This window comes from Lactuca serriola, chromosome 3 (genome assembly GCF_051521515.1).
Source record: "Lactuca serriola cultivar US96UC23 chromosome 3, Lser_US96UC23_V15, whole genome shotgun sequence".
NCBI classification, from domain to species: Eukaryota; Viridiplantae; Streptophyta; class Magnoliopsida; order Asterales; family Asteraceae; genus Lactuca; species Lactuca serriola.
The window spans coordinates 12,238,125-12,264,054 of NC_136410.1; the positions used below are offsets into that span (position 1 = coordinate 12,238,125).

The window sequence follows — 25,930 nt, forward strand, 5'->3', positions numbered from 1 at the left end:
TTGTACCCGTGCATTTCTAGACTTTCTTTATGCCATGTTGGACCATCTTCATTTGTGATGCACAACATATCGATGACCTAGCTACCAGGTCAATGTCGTGATCTTACCTTGTGAAACATGTTTTTGGCGAAAATAATGGACCATATGAACGCACAAACAAGCAAGGGACAATGCTAGTTACAATTATATGATGAGTTTATGATGATTATGTAAGCTCATATAATAAATTTCTATTTTATGAAATTAAATGACGCCAATGAGTTAATTATGCTCATGTTACATTCCATGCATTAGGGTACGAGACTTGTGAGGTTGTGGTGATCTTTTTCACTTACGGATAGTGTATATGTATTCTAATAACTTTGGAAGGAGATAAAGAATTTTGGTATTACCTATTAAATTTGCTTAGGGGAGGAAACTATCCTTATTACCCCTCCTAACCAAATGTCACTTAGGTGTTATACTGTTTTTCTCTAGACTCACACATTTTGATACAATTCATGATGCATATGGTCCAAATAGAAAAAAGAGAAAGAAAGTGGGATGAACGCCCCCACACCTCGACTCTATGCACTCTCAAAATTTGAACTATATTATTATTAGTGTTGCTAAAAAAAAACCCAAACGACGAGTCATGTGTGTTGGCCCCACACCCACACCCATATGTCCTCTCATTAAATGTTCATTTAGGATTATTTATCTAGGCCACAACATAATAAATAAAAAAATTGTAACACATTATTTGAACTTATTGTATTGTTTACCATCCAATTTTTGTTTGTTAATTTTAAAAATCCTAATTATCTGACCTTTTTTGATATTTTTATATTTATAAATTATATGTGATTATGATGTCACAAGTTTGAACTGTGATATTTAATATTCTAATATTTTTTGAAGCAAATATAGAGAGATCGCTTCATTAACTAATATCTTGTCATGAAAACTAACTAATATCTTGTCAATTACTAAGTGTGGTTGTTTGGACTTTGAATTCAATTGTCTATTAGATACCCTTTCTTGAATTTACGAATATGTGGACTTGTTTGAACTTCGGAGGTTATATGACAATGTGATCTTATTAAATTTGTGGGTTTTGGTCTGATCATAGATATTTTTTACATTATGTGTCGCACATGCTATATATTATGGAGATGATTAATTGTGGAAGGGCAATCTTATTAAACAATTGAGGTATGATTCTTGAAAACTACTGTCTCTGAAAAATAGAGTTGTCTGATCTTACAAAAGCTTTCAACTGATATTACACAGAAATTTAAACACATACATATATATACGATACATGAGAATCAATTATATACTATGGTTTCCCAATCTCTATCTCTAGCTAGTAGTTTCTCCGGTGGGAAACATTGTGATTGAAAGATGCTCGACCAAAAATAGAAACCACAGAATGAAAAGCAGTTGCTGCTATCCTGGATTTTATCTGCCCCCTCAATGGTATCACCCTTCTGCTTTTCAAACTTTCTCTTAAAATGTTCTCCATCTTCTGAAAATTGTTTGATGTGTAGTTACTTAGTGTGTGAGTTCAGATGTTATGTTCTTGATCAGATTGTGACGTTTTTATATTGAAGAAGATCCACCAACTTTTAGAAAACCAGAGGCAGGAAAGAAACTTCATTTTTGAATTTTAAATTGTTGAGTGGTGATGGGTTGAGAGGCAATGCCAGCAAATTATTGGCTGTATAAAGATTCCATTCCACAATTCATTAAGACAAATTGAATCTATTAATTGATATGGTTCAAGGGTTTTGCTCAATGATTATGAGAAGGTACAATGTACAACTTCATTAGCATGTCGTACAATAGGTTTAAGATAATCTTGATGAAGGAGTTTGGTTAGAATGGTGCGACAACACTGACAGCTAATAAAATCAAATAAAGAAGGCAATTGGGATTGGATTGAGGAAACAAGGTTTTTAAATTTAGTGATTGGTTCTTTTTTAATATGAATATGGTGACATCGGTCATGAGGATTGTGGTCATGAATTAACATTCATTTGAGTTGTGTTCTAGAAGTATGTGAGAAGAGAATCAGGACACGTTTTAGAAATGGAAAAAGTTGAGGTTGGTGAATAATAATGCTAAAATCTTAAATTCCATGTTGGAACATGATTCATTATTATGACCGGTGGTTAGATACAATTGATGCTGACTGTGACTATGTGTGTGCATATGGGCAGGTCACTAAAATAAAAGTAAATTACAGATTTTGTCAAAACTTATCTTGTTGATTTGCAAGATTAATCATCCTAAAAGCTATTAAAATGTACATTTTAAGTCCCAAATGTTAACACCATTAAATGAAATCTGTTAAGTGAAGGAGTAAATTGTAATTTCAATGCCAAAACTTATCTTGCAAATTTGCAAGATTGGCGGGCTTTTGGAATGAGTGGATTCTATCAAATGAATTTGAAAGATAATTTATGGACCAATTTTGCAATTAACTCTAAAAGAATTTTTTTTAATTTTCTTGTTAATACTGGACATGAAATGCGGTGAATCTTTGAAGTGACCTGCAACTTTTGAGGTTACTTCTTTTGACCTTGAAAACATGTTTATAATTTATTTATTTATTTATTTTTTAGAAAATAATGATTGACAAATTATTAAAAAACATTTTGAGCGTGTTTGACAAAAATAGCTGTTAGCTGGAAGCGAGTAGCAGGTAGCGTGTAGCGGGAAGCTGTAGCTTTTATTTGTTATATGAGTGTTTGGCAAAAATAGTTGATAGCTTTTGAAATATATAAAATTACATAAAAGGACAATTGATTAAAAATAAATAAATATATAAATATATTTTTAAGGGTAATTATGGAAATTGATTACAAAAGCTAAGTAACGTTTTGTTAAACGTTACATGAAGTATCATTTAGATTTGTAGCATTTTGTTTAAACTAAAAGCTAAACGCTCGTACTGTCAAACGAAGTTTTTTATTTAAACTAGAACATTTTGTCAAAAACTAAAAGCTAGAAGCTCCCAAACGCTTCCAAAAACTCCGTGCCAAACACGCCCTTTAAATCATTGGTTATTGTCTTAACAAATATAGTTTTATTTAAAGAAGATGATATTTCTATTTATGTTATTTATTTAAAAACAAGATGATTTGATTTTTATATCATTTATCATGATTTTCTCATAAAAGTCAAATCATCTTGTTTTTTAATAAATAAATAAAAAAACATAAATAAAAATATTACCCTGTTTTGTTTAACCAATGTGACACATAACTTAAATTAGTGCAATATTTAATTGTAATATTAATCATACATAACAATTCAAAATTTTAGAAAGTAAAATAGACGTAAAAAATTAATAACGATTTTAGGACCGACCTAATGTAGATGTTTGCTAAGATAGGGCTTAGGACCCCTAATTCTAAGGGACTTTATATTCTCCAAAGTTCAAAATTTTAGTCCATTAAAAGATCCAATCCAATAACCACAAAATAAATCAAGTGAAAGAATAAATCAACGATCGTTGCACTCATGAAACTGAAACACCACTGCATTCTTCTACCGATTTTGATTTTTACGACACATTCATCTCACCCATTTCTGATTTCCGAGTGAGCGAGTCTGACACAATATATATTCATCTTCTATTCTTCTGACTTCTATCTTGATTCTCGATTCAAATCCTCATCGGTATGCGTTTCACTTTCGTATTCTATTACTGTTAGATTGTTTTCCTTTCCTTAATCTATTCCAATATTCTTTTATCTCGATTCTCTATAACTCTATTAAGATTTAGGGTTAGCCGATTAGGGTGACTGACTGATTGTTAACCGATTCTCTATTTATCTATTACTCTATTTGTAGTTCAATAGCGGTTGTCTTGGTGATTGTTGATTAAATAAATTGGTGATTACTATTATTATTCAATAATCATGTATAAAAGAAAATACAAGTCATAGACTCTAAAAAGGAAAACGAAAATGCAACAATAGAATTTTATAGAAATCACAAAAAAGGTTTTTTTTTTTTTTTTTTTTTTTTTTTTTTTTTTTTAAGTTTTTAACTAAAAAAAATATTGATAATGAACAAGAACAAACTAATCTTGATAATAATAATCATGAACAAAGTAATATTAAAGTTGATAATGAACAAACTAATATCGAAAATGATAATGAAGAAACTAATATCGAAAATGATAACGAACAAACTAATACTAAAAATGATAATGAGCCTCTAAACATATATGATCCAATTAGATGAAATAATATTAATACTAATTTAAGAGATTTAATTTTAGAAAATGTCATATTAAGATTTATAATTTTAACTTTCTTAAAATATCAATATTTAAGAAGCTTTACTACATCTCTTTATATGCAAAAAAAAAAAAAACCAAATGAAAAAAAAATAAATACGAACATGGTTACTTTATTCCATAGATGTAGATAGAGGGTTTTTTTTAATTGTAAATTATTTAGTGTGAATATATGTATATGTTCATTAGCATATAAATATAACAATGACTGAAACAATATTTCTAGTATACTAAAAAGACATGAAGCAACAATAAGACACATTCTTAATATGATGGCATAGATTGACTTACAAACTAGATTAACAAATATAAAATAATTGACAAGCAAACCCAAGAACAAATAAATAAAGAAAAAAACATTGAAAAAATATGTTAATAAGAATCATCGTTGTAATAAAAACTTTAAGAAAAAATAATTTAGCATTTCGTGGAACAAATGAAAAGATTTATGAAGAAAATAATGGTAAAATTTTAAGTATAACTGAAATGACTATGAAATTTTATTTTATCATGCAAGAACATATTATGCGAATTAAGTAGAGCTGTTAAGTTGTACCACAAAAAATGAACCAACATGCTACCAACCGAACCAAGAAAGTTGGTAGCCAATATGTTTGATAGCTAACTTGTTTGGTTGGTAGTACCGTACCAATTAAGTAATCTTGGTATTGTAATGGTACAAAAGTTTGAATACCATGGTAATATCGAACCAACCAATTCATTATATATATATATATATATATATATATATATATATATATATATATATATATATATATATATATATTGTAGCACCTGGTTCCTGGTATGTAAAATTTATCTAAGTATTTTACATTTTTTAGCCTTGGACTCGATGAGTTGTAGGCCCGACTCGGCGAGTGGAGACGGGTTTGGGAGCACGTTTAAGTTGGTGACTCGGCGAGTCTCCGTTGTCTGATGAAACCCTAAATTTCAAGGGTTTGCACCCTATTTAAACCAACCTTATGTGCCCCAACCTCGCCCCTTTCACCCTCAGAGCTCCCAACATCGTTCAAACCTTTATTCCTTGTGAGATTGAAGTGCTTTGGTGTGTTTCTTGAAGATTTTGAGAAGAAAGAAGAGTAGATCAAGAAGAGAAGAAGGGGGTTAGGCATCCTTGTGTTATCTCAGTGATTTCCTTGAGGTATAACTCAGTTTCCCTCTATTTTCATGCTTATAGTCCCTTATAGCTCCATTAAAGCCCTCCTTGAGCCATTTCCAAGCTTGTTCACGAATTAGGGTTTGTAATAAGTTGATTAACCCTTAGATATAGGCATGATTGAGCTCCAGGAGCTCAGATCTACTGCCTTTATGGATCCATATTGCATGAAAGCCCTAGATCTACTCTTTTAGTGCATTTTGAGCCCTAAAACCTTCATTGGTGTTTATTTACACGTAAAGTTGGAAACTTTACGTGTTAATCAGGCCCTAGAAACCCAGATCTATGTATGGCATGAGCTGGATTCGAGCAAAATCGAGTATATAGTGTTTGCATGCGACAGACTCGGCGAGTCGAGTCGCGAGTCCCCGAGTTTTCCCCCTTTTCTTGTTTGTGGAGTGGAGTAGTGAGTCATGGGGTGTGACTCAGTGAGTCGGAAGCCAGACTCACCCATGAAGGAACTCGGCGAGTCAATGCCCTGACTAAGCGAGTCCAAGGCAATCTTCTTGCCTCAAGAATAGACCCAACGAGTTGTTCATAAAACTCGGCGAGTCTCAGCATAGAGTGTTCTTCGAATGAAGACGAACTCAACGAGTTGTTCATACAACTCGGCGAGTAGGATGAAGGACGTTTGGACATCAGTTTAGAAGGAAAACTCGTCGAGTCGATGCCAAACTCGACGAGTAGAGACAAGGCTATGGTCAGACAAACGGATAGGGACTCGGCGAGTTGGCAGGCCAACTCGGCGAGTCAGGTCAATTGGAAGTTGAATTTGACTTTGACTCTTGGCTTGGTTAGGGGTAAATGGTCATTTTACCCTAAGGGTCTATTAGCAGTATTTGACTGAGTGTTTTGTGGGGATTATAGCCGGAGGATTTCCGGGGCAGCAGCAGCAGAAGACAGTCAGTTCCCACGCAGATCAGCAGCTACTTTGAGGTGAGTTACCTTCCAGTAGCGGTGGGTCTACGGCCACAATGCCGACCCACCAGTAGGAGTTGTATGATAGATGATTGTCTCTGTGATATTCATCTAGGGTTGCTAATACCTGTGTTATGTTTATGCGCTAGTATGATATGATGCTATGTGATATGTGTTATGTGGTAGCAGTAGGGGGTGAAATAGTCCCCAATATCCGGTCATGAGGACCGAAGGGGTAGGTCGGGCACCCAGATATGCCCGGCAGTATCCGGTCGTAAGGACCGAAGGGGAGACCAGCACCCAGATATGCTAGTCAGTATCCGGTCGTGAGGACCGAAAGGGAGGCCAGCACCCAGATATGCTGGGCAGTATCCGGTCAAGAGGACCGAAGGGGTAGGTCGGGCACCCAGATATGTCCGGCAGTATATGTATGTTATGTGATTATATGGTATGTGGTATAGTGGGAGAACTCACTAATCTTCGTGCTTACAGTTTTCCGTTTTGGTTTCAGGTACATCTTCTTCGAAGGGGAAGGAGCTGGCATGGTAGCGGCCCATCACACACATGCCTTGTATTCCGCACTATGAGACCCTCCTGGGAATTTGTACTATGACATTATTATATTCTATAAAATGTTTTTCACGACATACGATAACTTTTATGAAACGATATGATTGGTGAATGTTTTAATTCTAATATTTGCTAAGTATATGTTTTAAAAATGAAATTTTTGGCTCGTGTTTTTGGGACGTTACAAGTTGGTATCAGAGCCCTGGTTTGAGGGATTCGGACACACCTTCGGGGGTGTTTGAACTCAAATCGAGGGATTAAAAGATTTTAAAGCAGAAAATATTTTCTAAAAAGCTAAGTAAAGAGTTTTAAGAAGGAACGAAGTGTGTGATGTGCGCGACCGGCCGAGCTCAAGTAAGTATTCCCCAAAGTACCCATACCAACTTATGTTATGTTTATCAGTTTCAGTAGAACAACATGCTAGAATAGGACTAAGGATCTAGGCGTGATGCCTTATGTGCCTGCTTTATGTGCTTCAGTGTATGAAAATTGCATGCTAGACTTGAGTAGACAGCAGTATGATAGCTTGTTAGGGTTATGCCTGATAGTATGAGTTTAGCATGGTATGCTAGTTCAGCTTTTCTCTATAAGGACATATTTGCTTGAGATTGTTCCCTTTTTGTTTGAATGCTGCTTGCTTTGTGCTTCGTGGGACTCTGAGTGATGGGAGTTAGACATTAGGTGAATACGTCACGTCACATGTGATCAGGGTTGAATAATCTTAGAGTGCTGGATTTGGCCATATTGTGCAGCTCTTGTCTGAGTCTAACCGTTGAAGGGCCGAGTTTGTTACTCGAAGGATTATTTGAGCCTCACCACATGTGATGGTATTCAGGTAATGACTAATTGACATTACAAGGAGGCCTTCAGCAGCTGACGACCGGGTAGGGTGGAGTTAGAGATTTTCCTGGGGCAAGCCTAGGATGAGTATAGCAGTGATTAGCAGTAGTGAAAGGGACCTGGTGGAGTCAAGGCAGTCCTTGGAGAAGGTACGGATAGATGTGGAAGGTAGTATGGGCCCGTACTACTGAAAGCAGAGGATCCATACCCGAACCGAGGAAGGACAAGATAAGACCAGGGAACTTGTAGTAGGTGTGATCCCTCCAGAGGTATCAATATCGCTAACAATTATTATTTATGTATTTCAGAATGGTGGTACTACGCTCGAGGCTAGCAGTTGGCAGTACAGGAGAGGGATCAGGTTTGGGATCAGGTTCCAAGCCAGTAGATGAGGGGCTACGCGAGTTCATCGCATCAGATATCAACAGAGGCATCCTTGAGTCGGCCCCCATTATCTTCGGGTTGATCAAGGAAGGGATATTGGAGTTGATGGAGGATCGCCTCAGGGCATTCAGGAGCGACATGGCATCTGGCCAGTCGGGATCTCGCACACTGTCCTACAAGGACTTCCGGGGCAGTGGTGCGCCGGATTTTCACGGGGCGAAGGACCCCATAGCTGCCAGACGATGGATTGCAGACATTGAGTCTGCACAGATGATTAACTTCTGCCCTGAGGGGGCGAAGGTGAGGTTCGCAGCAGGGTGTTTACGAGATCGAGCTAGGGATTGGTGGGAGTCCTGGGAGACTCGTTGGGAGCCTCGACTGTCGAGGATATGAATTGGTCGGACTTCGCGACCAGGTTCAAGGCAGAGTTCGCGCCGACTATCGAGCTTCAGCAGCTGGCCAGAGAGTTCTTGGATATGAGACAGACGACGGAGACTGTGGCGGAGATCACCGCCAAGTTCCGGGAGAGGGCATTGCTGGTGCCCCAGTACGCGGGTGATGAGGATATGAGGAGGACCCACTATCATGACATGCTACGAGCTGATATTCGGGAGCATGTCAGTTTTTCAGCTTGCCCTACCCTGGACTCTATGATTTCCAGGGCAAGGGAGAGGGAGATAATTCTGGAGCACATCCGGAAGAGGAAGGCGGAAGAGGGGCATGTTATGGGGACTTCGGGGAAGAAGCCCAAGGGATCGGATGCGGGGCCGAAAGGCCAACAGGGGCGGGGCCGCTGTAAGAAATGCGGTAGGGCACACGAAGGAGCGTGCAAGATGGGATCGTCAGGCTGCTACAAGTGCGGCAAGTCAGGGCACTTCAGCCGGGATTGTACCGCCCCTGCACCTGTGATGCAGACGTCTGAGTTTCTGTGTTTCCGCTGCAACTAGAGGGGCCACAAAAAGGCCAAGTGCCCCCAGTTGACAGCATCAGCGCCGGTTAAGGCGCCAACTCCAGCTACCCTGTGGATTACAGATGGCCGGCAGGGCAAGGCAGAGGCTCTAGTGGTGAGGAGTCGGGCGTTTCAGCTGACTACAGAGGAGGCACACGCCGTACCCGATGTGGTGACGAGTATGATTCTTTCCCTCTATTTTATTTTTATGATGTTATGTTATTGATATGTGCCATGTGTTTATTCGTTAGGATCGTTCCATGTGAACGGTATCCCAGTTCAGGTGTTGTTTGACTCGGGTGCCACCTGGTCATTTGTTTCCCTTGCGCTTAGCAAGAGGTTTACTGAGTCTTCGGGCATGTTGGATTGCCCTTTAGAGGTAGAGATTGCCGATGATCGATCAGTACGAGCATCATCAGTGTTCAGGGATTGTGTTCTGAGGTTATTTGAGGAGCGCTATTTGGTGGATTTGGTTCCCATCCCGTTACGGGGGAACAAGGTGATTATAGGCATGGATTGGTTGAGCCCTAATGGGGCAGTGATAGATTGCACACAACAGCTAGTGCGGATCAGGACCCCGAGTGGGGGAGAGTTGGTGATCCACGGCGAGAGGCCACAACGTGGACCTGCAGTATGTTCAGCAGTGAGAGCTAGGCGCTACCTTCAGCAGGGTTGCGCGGGATATGTCGCGTATGTTATGGATACCCGGGAGACGGGTAAAGCGACGGTGAGCGAGGTTCCAGTGGTGCGAGACTACACTTATGTGTTCCCGGAGGAGCTTCCTGGAATACCTCCGGAGCGCCAGGTAGAGTTCAGGATCGACCTAGTTCCTGGTGCGGCTCCGATAGACAAGGCACCCTATCGGTTGGCTCCTCCCGAGATTCAGGAGTTGTCTACGCAACTGCAGGAGCTGCTAGACAAGGGATTCATTCGACCGAGCAGTTCACCCTGGGGAGCCCAGATCCTGTTTGTGAAGAAGAAGGACGGGTCGCATCGGATGTGTATCGATTATCGGGAGCTGAATAAGGTGACGGTGAAGAACCATTACCCACTCCCGAGGACTGATGACCTCTTTGATCAGTTACAAGGAGCATCTTGGTTTTCCAAGATCGATTTGCGTTCAGGTTATCATCAGATGAGGGTCAGAGAGGAGGATGTGCAGAAGACCGCGTTTCGGACGCGTTATGGCCATTATGAGTTCGTGGTGATGCCGTTTGGGCTCACCAATGCTCCTGTCGCATTCATGGACCTCATGAACCGCGTATATAGACTGATGTTGGATCGGTGTGTGATAGTTTTCATTGATGACATCTTGGTTTATTCTAAGACGCAGGAGGAGCATGAGGAGCATCTGAGAGAGGTTTTGGAGACCTTGAGGAGGGAGAGCTTGTACGCTAAGTTCTCCAAATGTGAGTTTTGGTTGCGCGAGGTGCAGTTTCTTGGGCAACTCTTCAACCAGAACGGGATTTCAGTAGACCTGCCAAGGTGGAGGCCGTGATGAGGTGGGAGGTTCCGAAGTCTCCATCCGAGATTCGGAGTTTCCTAGGATTAGCAGGCTACTATCGGAGATTCATTCAGGATTTCTCCAAGATAGCCGTACCCCTGACCCGGTTGACTAGGAAAGCCGTGGTCTTTCGATGGGGGCCTGAGCAGCAGGCCGCGTTCGAGATTCTGAGGCAGAGATTATGCGAGGCGCCAATCTTAGCCCTGCCGAGGGTGTAGAGGATTTTGTGGTATACTGTGATGCGTCTATTTCAGGCTTAGGCGCAATATTGATGCAGAGGGGACATGTTATTGCTTATGCCTCGAGGAAGCTGAAGCATCACGAGGCGAACTACCCGATGCATGATTTAGAGTTGGGGGCGGTGGTCTTCGCCCTCAAGATTTGGTGGCATTACCTCTACGGGGTTCGATGTACCATTTACACGGACCACAAGAGTTTGAGGTACATTATGGATCAGCCGAATCTGAACATGAGGCAGCGTCGGTGGTTGGACGTGGTAAATGATTATGATTGCGAGATCCTTTATCACCCGGGGAAGGCCAATGTGGTGGTCGATGCGCTTAGCCGTAAGGCGGCACTGATCAGGGATGTGTGTATGAGGATGAAGGTGGTGACTCCACTGTTAGAGCAGATTCGGGAAGCTCAACAGGAGGCTATGAAGGAGGAGCATCGGAAGAGCGAGCGAATAGTGGGTCAAGTCGCCTCCTTCGATTATGATAGCCGAGGATTATTGGCACTACACCGTAGGGTGTGGGTGCCGTATCACGGAGGCGTGCGCCAGGTCTTGATAGGGGAGGCGCACAAATACCGATTCTCTAATCATCCAGAGGCGACGAAGATGTATAGGGATCTTCGTCTAGACTATCGGTGGCCCTGCATGAAGCGGGATATGGCGTGGTACGTCGAGCGGTGTCTGACCTGCAGGAAGGTCAAGGCCGAGCATCAGAGACCGCATGATAAGATGCAGCCACTGGATATCCCGTTGTGGAAATGGGAAGATATTACGATGGATTTTATCACAAAGCTTCCCCGGACGACGCGAGGAGTAGATTTGATTTGGGTCATCATGGATCGGTTGACCAAGAGCGCCCATTTTATTCCGATCCAGGAGAGTATCTCGGCCGAAAAGTTGGCCGATATCTATATCAGGGAGATAGTGGCGCGGCACGGGGTGCCAATGTCAATGATATCGGATCGAGATGTGCGGTTCACTTCCAGGTTTTGGAAGAAGTTTCATGATGAGTTGGGCACTCGTCTGCATTTTAGCACCGCCTTTCACCCGCAGACGGATGGTCAGAGCGAGCGGACCATCCAGACGTTGGAGGATATGTTGCGGGCTTGTGTGCTAGACTTCGGTGGTAGTTGGGATACCCACCTTCCCTTGGCTGAGTTCTCGTACAACAACAGCTACCACGTGAGCATTGCCCGTCCCCCATTCGAGATGTTGTACGGACGGAGGTGCAGGACCCCGATATGTTGGGGTGAAGTTGGCCAGAGGGTCATGGGGAACACTGAGGTGGTGCTCAAGACGACCGAGAGAATCCAGCAGGTTTGGAGCAGGCTTCAGACTACGCAGAGTCGGCAGAAAAGTTATGCCAACAAGCGTCGATCAGACCTGGAGTTCCAGGTCGGGGATATGGTTCTCCTGAAAGTGTCGCCTTGGAAAGGCGTCATTCGATTTAGGAAGCGGGGCAAGTTGGGCCCGAGATACATTGGTCCGTTCAGGGTGGTAGCCCGGGTGGGCAAGGTGGCATATAGGCTGGATCTGCCAGCCGAGCTCAGTCAGATCCACAACACCTTCCATGTCTCCTAGCTGCGGAAGTGCCTAGTGGATGATTCAGCGGTGGTGCCGCTAGAGGATATATAGGTTGATGACAGCCTGAATTATATTGAGCACCCAGTCGCAATCCTCGACCAGAAGTCGAAGGATCTGAGGAACAAGAGGGTGGAATTAGTAAAGGTGCAATCGCAGCACCGAAAGGGTTCGGAATGGACTTGGGAGCCGGTGGAAGAAATGATGGAGCATTACCCCGAGCTGTTTCAGGATCGAGCAACAGACTTCGAGGACGAAGTCTAAAATAAGCGGGGGAGATTTGTAGCACCTGGTTCCTGGTACGTAAAATTTATCTAAGTATTTTACATTTTTTAGCCTTGGACTCGGCGAGTTGTAGGCCCGAAGTCTAAGTATTTTACATTTTTCAGTTTTGGTTTCAGATACCTCTTCTTCGAAGGGGAAGGAGCTGGCGCGGTAGCGGCCCATCACACACATGCCTTGTATTCCGCACTATGAGACCCTCCTGGGAATTTGTACTCTGACATTATTATGTTCTATAAAATGTTTTTCACGACATGCGATAACTTTTATGAAACGATATGATTGGTGAATGTTTTAATTCTAAAATTTCGAAGTATATGTTTTAAAAATGAAATTTTTGGCTCGTATTTTTGGGACGTTATATATATATATATATATATATATATATATATATATATATATATATAAACGAAATAATATATTTAAGTTGTTAACTGTATTTAGTATTTACAATTTTAAGAACATTATATAAGTCATTTGGTCGCATTAATCAATTGTTATTACCATGTTAAAACACAAAACTAAAAATTTACTTTAGCCTTATTTTAATAGAATTCTTTTGTAAATTAAAAGAACTACACAACTAATTTCTTTACTAAACATTAAAATTATCTGATGTCTTTGTTTATTTTTAGATCTTATAATAGAAAATTAAAAGAAGTTGTTATATACTATTACCAATTTGTACTAACCAAACTTGTTGGTAGCCAAATATATTGGTACCAAGTACATTTGGTACGGTACTGGTAGCAAACTTTTTATACCAACTATAGTTGGTACGGTACACAGTTTAAGAAAAAAAATTGATATCGTACCAATTTGACCCCTAGAATTAAGGACAAAGAAATTCATAATCATTATCTTAGACATAATATTTAAAATGAACTTAGTAGTTTATTAGCAGAAGAAGTTAAAAATAAAATTATTAAAAAAGTAAAGAAGCTAAATACATTTAAATAATATTTGATTGTACCCCGGATACAAGTTATAATGAACAAATGCCAATTATCTTACAATGCTTAGATCTTTCAGAAACTCTTATAGAAGTTAAAGAATAGTTTCTAGAATTTTTAATTGTAGATAATACAACCGGTAAAAGCTTATGCTGCTATAGTTGATGAAATTAAAAATATAAGATTAGATATAAAAGATGTTAGGGGTCAAAGTTATGACAATGGATCAAATATGAAAGGAAAACATTAGGGCATACAAAAATGAATGTTAGATATTAATCCTAAAGCATTCTACACTCTTTGTGGTTTGTGATGTGGCTAATTCGTGTCCTAAAGCTAGTGACTTTTTTGGAGTTATACAATGTATATATTCAATATTTGCTTCATCAACTGAAAGGTGGAAAATATTACAGAAAAAAAATACCAAACCTAACACTTAAATCATTATCACAAACTCGTTGAGAAAGTAGGATAGAAAGTGTAAAAACAATTAGATTTCAAACACCACACTTAAGAAATGTACTTTTACAATTATCCAAAAATTAAAAGTGAGACTAAATGTTTAACTACATATGAAATTGAAAACTTTAAATTTTTATTAGAAATGATTATTTGGTATGATGTTTTGTTTGCTATTAACATTGTTAGTAAAAAGTTGCAATTAAATAATATATGTATCGATGATGTTATAGATCAACTAAATGAACTTTTTGTGTTTCTTTGAAAAATATAAAGAAAACGGATTTGAAAAGGCTTAAGATGATGCAAAATAATTGGCTTTAGAAATAGAAGTAAAACTTGAATGTCATGAAAAACATATATTTCAAAGAAATAAACGATTTGATGAAAATGTTGCTAATGAAACTGTTTAAACTTCTCTTGAGTTGTTTAAAACTGATTACTATGTGTGTGTGTGTATATATATATATATATATATATATATATATATTAGTATATATATATATATATATATATATATATATATATATATATATATATTACTTCCCTTGAAAATAGATTTCATCAATTTAATGAGTTCAAAAATATTTTTGGTTTCCTATTTAATATAAAAAATAAAAATATTTGATGAAAATATTTTAATAGAACATTGTTTAAATTTTGAAAGATCTTTAAACAATGATAATAACATATATATTAACGGTTTAGATTTATTTCATAAACTAAAACTTTTAATACATATTGTAGATTTAGAATGTGATACAGTTATTAATATATTTAATTACATTAAATTTTTTAGTTATTTTCCAAATGCATATGTTGCCTATATGATTATGTTAACTATTCTTGTAACTGTTGACTCTGCAGAAAGAAATTTTTTAAATTAAAATTGTTAACAAATTATTTAAGATCTAAATATCACAAGAAAGATTAAATGTATTAGCTATTTTGTCAATTGAAAAACATTTAGTAAAAGAAATTGATTATGAAAATTTTATTAAAAAATTTGCATCTTAAAAAGCTAGAAAAATTAACTTAATGACCTAAATATATTCGCAAAAAACATATACATAATAAAAAAAATTAACTCTGCCATTTATAAACTTTTTCGTTTATTATTTCCGTTAAGTATAATAAAGGAAAAAAAACCCAAAATTTTGGTTCGTTTAGAGCCTTCAAATTGAGCCGCCCCTTATATAGAGAAACAAATATGCACAACAACATAAAAAATTATAAAGATGCTGTAACACCCAAAGTCAGGACGGCCAAGAAAGGAAAGGAAACCCTATGTTTAAGGGACGACTCGTCGAGTCCAAAGAGGAACTCGGCGAGTCCGAGCGGGATCCGGGTGAAGCAGTAAGTGAGCGACTCGGCGAGTCGGCTAAGGAGACTCGGCGAGTCTGGTCTGAGCGAGGAAAACCCTAAATTCAGGACTTGGGCCTATTTAAACGACTCATTCTCTCCCCTAGGGTTCCTTTACTGCCTCTCTCACCCATAACACCGAACCCTAAGCCCCATTGTTGCTCATTCAAGCTTCCAAGCCATTTTTGGGTGATTTGAAGGAAGAAGGAAGGGGGAAATCATTGAAGCTTCAAGGGTTGGCCTTAGGTCCAGAGTTTGTGGAACCTTTCTGAGTTATTGAAGGTACTAAGTCGTTTCCTTCATTTAGATCTATTCTATTTGTGAGTTTTGGGGCTTTTTAAGCCATGTTTAGATATTCATATGAGTTAGAAACCAGATCTGAGGTTGCTACTTTGGATCTAAACGCATTTTGGCCTTGTGAAGCATTAAGTAACTGCCCTTGAGTTGATTATAGAGCCTCCTTGCCTTAAACCCTAGTTCATGGTGTGTTTAGCCTAGATCTCCTTCTCTACACGTAAAGTTTGCAACTTTACGTGAGGAATAGGCTTGAGAAGGGTAGATCTATAGTTTGGAGTCCATGCATGACTCAAAAGCCCTCTGCATGTATGAAGATCTGAATGGACTCGGTGAGTCCTTTGAGTGGACTCGGCGAGTAGCATGAAGATTAGGAGGAACTCGACGAGTGGGATGAACAACTCGTCGAGTCGGATGAAGATTGCCTTGGACTCGGTGAGTCTGTTCTTGGACTCAGTGAGTCAGGACGCAAAACCCCAAACCCTTCGAGTTGAGACTCGAATCAGTGAGTCGAGTGGAGACTCGGTGAGCTGGACAGGTCAAGACTCGGAGATCGGTAGACTCGTCGAGTCATGGACTGACTCGGCGAGTCGAGTCACGAATGGAAGGACTCTGAGCATATGAACTCGGAGAGTCAGTAGGTTGACTCGGCGAGTAGGGTTGACCTAGAAAGTTGACCTTGAACAGGACTTTGACTTTGATCAGAGTTGATTTAGTCGACTTTCAGGGGACGGTTAGACTAAGTGTTGCTTTGATATTGGTAGCTCGGGGAGCTAGTAGAGCAAGAGTTCAGAGAGTTGCCGGGAAGCAACTAGAGAGGGTTATCAGCAAGATCAGCAAGTGCAGGTGAGTTTCCCTTTGTGTGAATGGGTCTAAGGCCATAATGCCGACCCATGTAGTTATGAGTAGAAGACATGGGGGTTAGCCCTAGGCACAGTACGCTAGTATGATATTCAGGACGAGGTCCAATGATAGCGGGCGATTGCCCAAGGAATGGTTTATATGATAGCTTTATACTTGTTGTCTGTGTGATACATGTATGTGCCTGGTAAGGAGGTGAGTGTGGGCGAGGACCCGTACCTCACCAATAACAGAGGGTGGATGGTGTTCTACATCTCATTAGCAGCAGAACAGGGGCGAGACCCAAGTTAAGGAAAGAGTGAGTGCGGGCTGGACCCGTATCTCACTACCAGTAGGAGTGTGGACGGGGTTCCATGACTCACCAGTTGTAGGACATGGGCGAGGCCCAAGATAGGCGAGGCCTTTAGAGCAGGATTCGGTAGCATATGATTAGTTTATGTGTTGTGATATGTCATGTGTTAGTATATGTTGGTGGGCGAGGCCTAAGCGAAACGTATCTGTATTTGAGCGGGGCTTGAAGCCAGGCGGGGCCGTGGTAGCGAGCGAGGCCCGAGGCAGGGGGCGAGGCCCAAGATAGCGGGTGTGGCCCAATATGTACAGTATGTGGTTATGCATGGTATGTGGTAGGGTGGGGAACTCACTAAGCTTCGTGCTTACGGTTTTCAGTTTTGGTTTCAGGTACTTCCGGTAGCGGAGGGAAGAGCTCGGGGTGATCGCATGACACACACCATAGATTAGACAGCATGAGAATGTTCTACTCTGATAATAAACATGTGTTTTGGAAATTAATGCTCTGATTATGTTTCGGATTGATGAATTTGCTTTAAGTAATGTTTTATTAAAAGAAATTTTTAGTCTTAAATTTTGGGATGTTACAGATGCTTTATTATCTTAAGAAACAAAGATAATAATACAAATAAAACTTAAATGTATTCTTTAAAATAATCACACATAACAATCCTTTTTGCCATTTTGTAGATAGTAAAGAATTTAAAATTTAATCCATAACAAAAGTTTTGGTGAGGAAATAAGCAAAAAAGCAAATACATATTTATTAATAATGGCTGCGCATCATTATATACTTATAAATGAACCATATTTTTTTCACCACTTTCATTTGAAACTCTCATGCATTTTTTCTTTCACCACATTTATTTGAAACTCCCATTACTTTTCAATTTATTTCTAATAATAATTATAATTTGGTTAATCAGCTTTAATAAATATCAAACCTAAAGTGTAATCATATATAAACTAAATTTTATTATTAAAATTATATCTTTACTTCTACTTATAAAGTTATGTTTTTTAACTTTTAACATATTATACTTAATTTGTTAGTTTAAATATATTGTTGGATGTTAACCATTATCATTTTAAAGATATAATTTTGGAACAATTTGTATAAAATACATAAATTATTAATTTAAATATAACATTACAGGTTCAACATAAATATAAATTTTAGTTTAACTTAAACAACCCAAAAAATATTTTGTAAATAATTAAAAGTGATAAATTGTAAGGTCTTTCTAATAACGATTATAAATTGGTTAATAAGGTTAAATAAATATCAAACCTAAAGTGTAATTATAAATAAACCAAATTTCAATTTTAAAATAATATATTTACTTCTTCTTATAAAACTATGTCTTTAACTTTTAATATATTATAATTAATTTATTAGATTTAATATGTTGTTATATGTAAACCATTATCAGTTTAAAGCTACAACTTTTGAACAGTTTGGATAAAATAGTTAAATTGTTAATTTAAATATAACATTACAATGTCAACTAAAATATAATTTCAGTTCCACTTAACAAACCAAAGAATATTTTGTAAATAGTTAAAAGTGATAAATTGTAGTGATAAATGCAAAAACTAAATTGTAATATAAATTTAATTAAAATATTTCCTAAAGATATTGTTATAACTGTTAAGAGTTTTCAAATAAGTAGCTTAAAATAACTTACAATAACAATACTTAAAAATAATTTTATATAAATGATTATATTGTAACCTTTAAAAACAAAAAAAATGTTTGATGTTTTAAATAATTATTATGATAGAAATTAAAACATTAAGCACATAAATTTTAAAAAACTAATTAACAATAACAACAATTATAAATAACATTAAACTATATATTATATTTAATTTTATTCATGTGTAACTCGCTGGTAGAATTCATTCAAACGATTGAGATTATGAAGTTATAATAGATGTATATACTATCATATAATTCAAAATAATCAATATATTATATCAATTTAGTATACGAATTATTATATCAAATTTAACAACAACGTTATTGTTATATTGAAATATATATATATATATATATATATATATATATATATATATATATATATATATTATTTGTAAAGACTTCAACTATATATGTGTTTCTGCGTATTATAAAGTCAACTTAAATATAAATTTCATTTCCACTTAAAAAACCAAAGAATATTTCGTAAATAGTTAAAAGTGATAAATGCAAAAACTAAATTGTAATCTCAATTTAACTAAAATATTTTTTAAAGATATTTTTATAATCGTTAAAAATTTCCAAATAAGTAGCTTAGAATAACTTATAATAACAATAGTTAAAAATAACTCTATATAAATGATTATATTTTTACCTGTAAAATCAAAAAAATAATGTTTGATGTTTTAAATAATTATAATGATAGAAATTAAAACATTAAGCAAATAAATTTTTAAAAATTAATTAACAATAACAACAACTATAAATTACATTAAACCATGTATTATATTTAATTTTATTCATGTGTAACTCGCGGGTAGAAGTCATTCAAAATAATCAATATATTATATCAATTTAGTTTATAAATTATTATATCAAATTTAACAACAACGTTATTGTTATATTTAAAAAAAAACATATATTTGTAACGACTTCAACTATATAGGTGTTTCTGCGCAACTTATATGATAATATATACATTTATTATAATTGCATAATCTCAATCGTTTAAATGAATTCTACCCGTTAGTTACACATAAATAAAATTAAATATAATATATAATTTAATGTTATTTATAATTGTTGTTATTGTTTATTAATTTTTTAAAATTTATTTGATTTATGTTTTAATTTCTATCATTATGATTATTTAAAATATCAAACTTTGTTTTTTGATTTTAAAGATAAGTGTTTCTTAAAAGTCTTCTTTAACTTATTATAATAATAAGTTTTTTAAAACTAAAAAAAAATTTTAAATGATAATAACATCAATTTATAAATTGCATAAAGTTAACAACAAATAAATTGTATTTTAAATGAATGTTATTATTGAAATTAGAAAATAATCGCATAAGTAAAATTTTAAATTAATCAATCATAACAATTCTTTAAAATAATATTAAATAGATAATTATATTTAGTTTTATTAATAAGGAAGGTGGGTTGATGTCAATGAATAATATTGTTCAAAATATTATGTCAAAGCTAATATCAGTAACATAACCATTTTAAAAATATATTTTTAAACATTTTAACATTATTTTTTAAACCTACACTATGCAACGCACGGAAATTCGTCTAATGTTAAAAAGATAATTTCTTACACATCTTAATAGTGTTAGGTCATATGACATTTTGGTCAAGAGTCAAAATGGGTAATTTTATATATTAGTTAAAATGGGTAAAAGTTTATAGCTAATGTGTTAAAACTAATGAGACACTAGCACAAAAAGAGTTACTGATTACATGCATAGCAGGAAGAAACACACTAATTCAACGGAAAAATAAAAATTATTAAAACTAAACTTAAATCTATTCTTTAACCAAATAAAACTAAACTTAAATCTATTCTTTAACCAACTAAACGAAAAAAAAAATCTTTTATTTTTTGAATACACTACACTAGATAGGTTAGTGTGAACACATAGCTAATAATAGTATTTTAAAAGTCAATATGAATTGGATGAGGGAGCATCCGTTGTCTGCAATGGTTCTCCATGTTTTTCTGGTGAAGGCCATCGATGAATTTAAAATTGACTCATTACTTACTACATGACAAAATCACAAAATACAATTTGCATCATAAATTATCAATTTTTTAGCCAATGTCTCTAAAAACTATAAAGTTTCACCAATATATGTTTCATCTAATAGATCACTCTACTTTTGTTTAAGAAAGAGGAGGTTATATATATATATATATATATATATATATATATATATATATATATATATATATATATATATATATATATATATATATATATATATATATATATATAAAAGCTTATTGATTCGGGTAAAAATTGGAACAATTGCATTAAATAGTAACATAGTTTCATATTGTTCTATGTAGCTCATTCGAACTTTTGTAAGAGGTTAAAGCAATCAAGTTTCAATATTTCATTGCATTGCATCCATATATTTTATCCTAAAGAATATTAAATGCACAAAAGTATATCAAAGAATGCCAAAATGGAAAAAACACAACCTATTATTATGCATCTTTATACCAGAAAAAACATTATTTTAATTTATCTCTAAATGGTAAAATTTCATTTGGAATCTCCAAATGACTTCATCAATATTGATTAACCTTTCTTTATGCTAGCCATGCCATATTGAAGCATTTTGATTTGTGCCCCATCCTTAACTATATCATGGTGTTTGATTTCTATCGATGAACCATGCTTTAAACAATAAATCAATTTATCCAATATATTCTATAGGGATTAAATATTGTAATTAAACCATCATGACGTCAGTGATGATGCTTTGATTCTTGGCCTTTTACTTTGTGCAACTTGATGATTAAAAACTTTTAAGATTTGGCCCACGTTTCTCTTTCGAATTGAAGTTGGTAAAGGTAAACAACTAAACATTGCAAACATATTTATGAAAATTCTTTCGGTCCAACTTAATGTTTGACCAATGGATCATGTTTAAAGGGTCAAGTCAAACATCAAGTAGACTGGTTTCATAAGCTTGAATGTTTATCGATTGGTTTCATGATCTTTATTATTTAGCATTAAAATGTATAATTTCATGCTCATCTGCATGTAGTGCACACTACTGCACAGGGTATAACTTGATACAATACTATTGCTACGTACGGAAAGTCGGAAACAAAGCTTTCCTTAAATCACCAAAATATTAAACATATCGACATTCAACTGGAAAACAAATCAAGAAACTGTGACTACATCATGAAAAAGCATCTAATTATGCATCAAACTAATTGCTTCTGTTCATCTTCATCTCTCTTAGGAACGTTTTAGCCATGGGAGTGGTGGTGCGAGGTGGCTTTGAGAACACAGAAGCCACAGTGTGGTAAGCAGTTGCTGCTATCCTCACCATGATCTGCCCTCTCTTTGGTATCGGTCTTCGACTTGTTAAACTTGATGATCTGAGCTTCTTTTGCATATTTAAATCTTGAAAAATGAAATCGATATCTTGAATCTAAGGAAGAGTGTTAGATATGATGAGTATGATCTTCAACTAGGTTTCTTGGGTTCGTTATCCTTAGTGGTCGTTTATATAGCCCAAGATTTGGTGTCGTACTGTACAAGATCTTGAATTTTCTATGTTTTGATTGGTGATTTGGTGGGTGGTTGAGTGACAATGCCAGCAAATACGTTTGAACCCATGATTCGTTTTGTCCCACGATTGCGACAGACTGAGTCAACCAGGTTATCTGTTCACTGATTTTGACGTAGTACATTTGTCTATGCACTGTGTACAACTACCTTATGCCTTGGTTTCAAGTCAGGTTCTGATTAAATGGTTTTGCATGGGATTTAGACAACTAAGAGTTTGAATAGAAAAATGGAATCAGGAAGCAAGTGGTCATGTGGTCACTATTTTCTTTTTAGTTTTTACCTTTTGGGAAATGACACAAAAGTTAGATTAGTTTTGGGAGGAGAGTAGCACAACTTGTTATGTGGGTGTTGAGCATGTTTGATGATGCCCATAATGTTAGTACTGTAGCACTTGTGAAGTATAAAGGTTTATAACTATAAGAAACTATATATTGCAGTCTTTTCTTCCTTTTTTTTTTTCAATTTAAATGTATATACAAGTATATTTTGTATTGCCTACTACACTATAATACTTGTAACATATCATATGTTCAGTAGTGAAATTCTATTTGAATTCTTTTCAACTTTTAAAAAAATGGCATCCAGTAAACCCAACCTTGGACTGTTGGTACTAATGTATGAGTGCAAGTAGAGAAATTAAATATTTTTATACTTTTCTTCCTATTTATCTTTCTATATATTTAAAATAATGACAGATGTATTAATATATTATTAATGTTATCTAAACATGACACTTGTCGTCATTTCAAATAGATAAGCATATAGATATGATGAAAAGATAGGAGGTTATTTAATTTCATAATGTGCCACATGTTGATTGTTGAGAGTTAGACCGGAGGGAGTGTAATGTGATTTCAGCTTACGTGTTAGGTGAAACTGCAGTGAACACCGCCCCCCTATGCGGTTTGGGGTGTGCGGTTTCAGATGCGCAACAGAAAGTGGAAGCACTCCTCCCTCTCTCTCTCTCTCTCACACACACACACACTTCCTCCCTCTCTCTATCTCTCTCTTCTTTCTCCTTCCTTTTTTTTTTATGGAATACCACTCCAGCCTTATATGTTTTACAAGGTTTGACTAGATCCAAAAGGGCACTTATATAAAGGTATCATCAATTGACCAATTTGAAACTTTAAATGTTGAAATGTATTTAGTAACTCGATCAAATGTGTTCAAAATTAATAGATAAAATGTTTTGATCAATCTTGGCACTGAAAAGTTATATATATATATATATATATATATATATATATATATATATATATATATATATATATATATATATTCATAATTTATATTGTTGTTCTATATTTCCTTCCTATCGCACATTTTTTTTTATTAAAATACTAGTTGTGAAACTCGTATACTATACGGGTTAATTGAAAAAAGTTAAGTATAAAAATGTAAATATTAAACATGTTTAAAGTGAAAATTCGAAATAAATACGACGAAATTGATGAATTAGTAAGTATTTCAATCTATACAAAAAAAAAAAACTTTTGACAAAATTTCTAAAGACTTCTTTGAATTTGTGAATTTTGAATTTTATAAGGAAAATGAGTCGATAATTGAATTCTTGAAATTGAAAAATATTTTTTACATTTATTATTTATTATATAAACAATAAACAAATCAAATAATGAAAAGCAATGAAACCCAAAAAATGCTATGAGAAAAAAATTTAATTAAAAATAATTAGAAAATAATATGTGGCTAAATCAATGAAAATGAGACATGTGTTATTTTTTTTTCATTTATTGTTATATTTTAAAACAAAAAAATAAACTTATAAAAAAGCTAAATAAATATTCGTGAAACTAATAATTAAAATAACATTTTGATAATTGAAAAAAATTACAAATATAGATAATAATTTATATATTTCATTAAAAATACATCAACATATTTCATTCGCAATCATAACGTTGTGCTATTTAGGTCTGTCAATTGGGTTGAGTTCGGGTTGGCGGGTCACGGGTTGGCGGGTTGGAATTCAGAAACTCAACCCAACCCATATAATATATGGGTTGGCGGGTTGGAAACATCAACCCAACCCACATAACCCGTATAAGTATATGGGTTGGCGGGTTCACGTGTCAGTGGGTCGAACCTAACCCGTATAACTCATTTAATAAGCAACACATTTTAAGATGAAATTGAAAAATCCAAATAAAATGAAGTCTAAAAGTCATAAACATTAAACATAAAGTCATAAGCATCCAAAATAAACATTAAACATAAAGTCATAAACATCCAAATCAAACTCTAATTCATTCATGCTACAATTCCCATTTTTTCCTCCAACACCAACTTCTTCAAGATAACCTTCAAATATAAACAATATGAACAATCAAATTTATGATCTTTTGAAAGCTACATAAATATTTGTACTTAAAAGAACTCACCAAATGACACCTTAAAGTATGTTCGAATTTGTAACCTCCGTATTGTCTTCATTGATGTTCAAATTCATTACATTTTGAGTTAGGTTGTCAATAGCCACATTCAAATCAACTACATAAGGAAAAGAAAAGAAATTAATACAAAATTTTGAATAATACGATAAAACCAAAAATTATGAAATATTACCTTTTTCTCCAAACAACCAATCCCGACTACAAACCAAAGCTTCAACCACATCGGGTTTCATGAAACTTCGATATTCATTCAAAATTCTTCCACCAAGACTAAAAGCTGATTCAGATGCTACTGTTGAAACAAGAACACAAAGTATATCCATAGCTAATTTAGCTAATTCAGGATAACTATATTGTTGGGTTTTCCAAAACTCAAGCATGTTAATGGAAGAAGTTCTTTTAGCTCTTGGCTCAAGAAGGTATACATGCAATTGACTTGTGGTGTTGGAACCCGGATCATCATTATCATATTCGTCAAACTCCTATAATAAAAAATAATATATATAAAAAATGAATTAGCAATTTAGTATATTTAAAAACAAAGCAAATTTAATAGTAATTAGAAAATATGATTTACCTCAAGAATGTTGTTTTGACTAGACTCTCCCCCAACATTACTTTGTCTAATGTTGTCGTTGCTCCCTTGATGTGATGTCGAGTCGGATGTTGTTGCATTTTTTGAAGCTTGCACATATTCATCATAAAGTTCATAAAGGGAACTCTCAATAGCCTTAAATTGTGATGAACCTTCTCCGTAGAGTTTTTTATAGCAAAAGTCAATAAACGACAACTTATATCTAGGATCAAACACCACGGCTATAGCTAACAAAACATTAAAATCAGCCCAATATTTGTTAAACTTATTCCACATTTGGGTAGCTATTTTTTTCATATACTCATCGGGACTTTTCTTCTCTTCAACCAACTTCAAATGTATTCCAAATATTTGAGGGAAATACAAATTTGAAGTAGGATAAAGTGATCCTGAAAACTGAAGAGTTGCATCATAAAACACTTTCAGAAAGCTACACATTTTCTCAACTCTTTCCCATTCATCAGAGGACGGGCAATCTTGAAAGTTAGAATCACTCAAACTAAGATGCGAAAAGGCTAGTCAATAATAAAGTGCACAAGAAAGCATCATATAAGTAGAATTCCACCTAGTAGGAACATCTTGCATCAAAGCCTTTCTAGTGTCCAAAAGATTTTGTGAGCAACATTGAGAAAACCCTGTTTTTCTTGCTGAAGATCCTTTAACATACTTCAC

At 35.4% G+C, this 25,930-nt stretch overlaps 1 protein-coding gene across 1 annotated transcript; it reads right to left on the reverse strand.

Moving 5' to 3' along the window:
* Positions 1–24,520: 24,520 nt before the first annotated feature.
* LOC145095028 (zinc finger BED domain-containing protein RICESLEEPER 1-like) lies at positions 24,521–25,696 on the reverse strand. Its single transcript, XM_079032973.1, has 4 exons — positions 25,241–25,696; positions 24,836–25,145; positions 24,687–24,760; positions 24,521–24,571 (listed from the first exon to the last, which is right to left on the reverse strand). The coding sequence occupies exons 1-4, from the start codon at positions 25,694–25,696 to the stop codon at positions 24,521–24,523; spliced, it is 891 nt and encodes a 296-aa protein (XP_078889099.1).
* Positions 25,697–25,930: the final 234 nt, after the last annotated feature.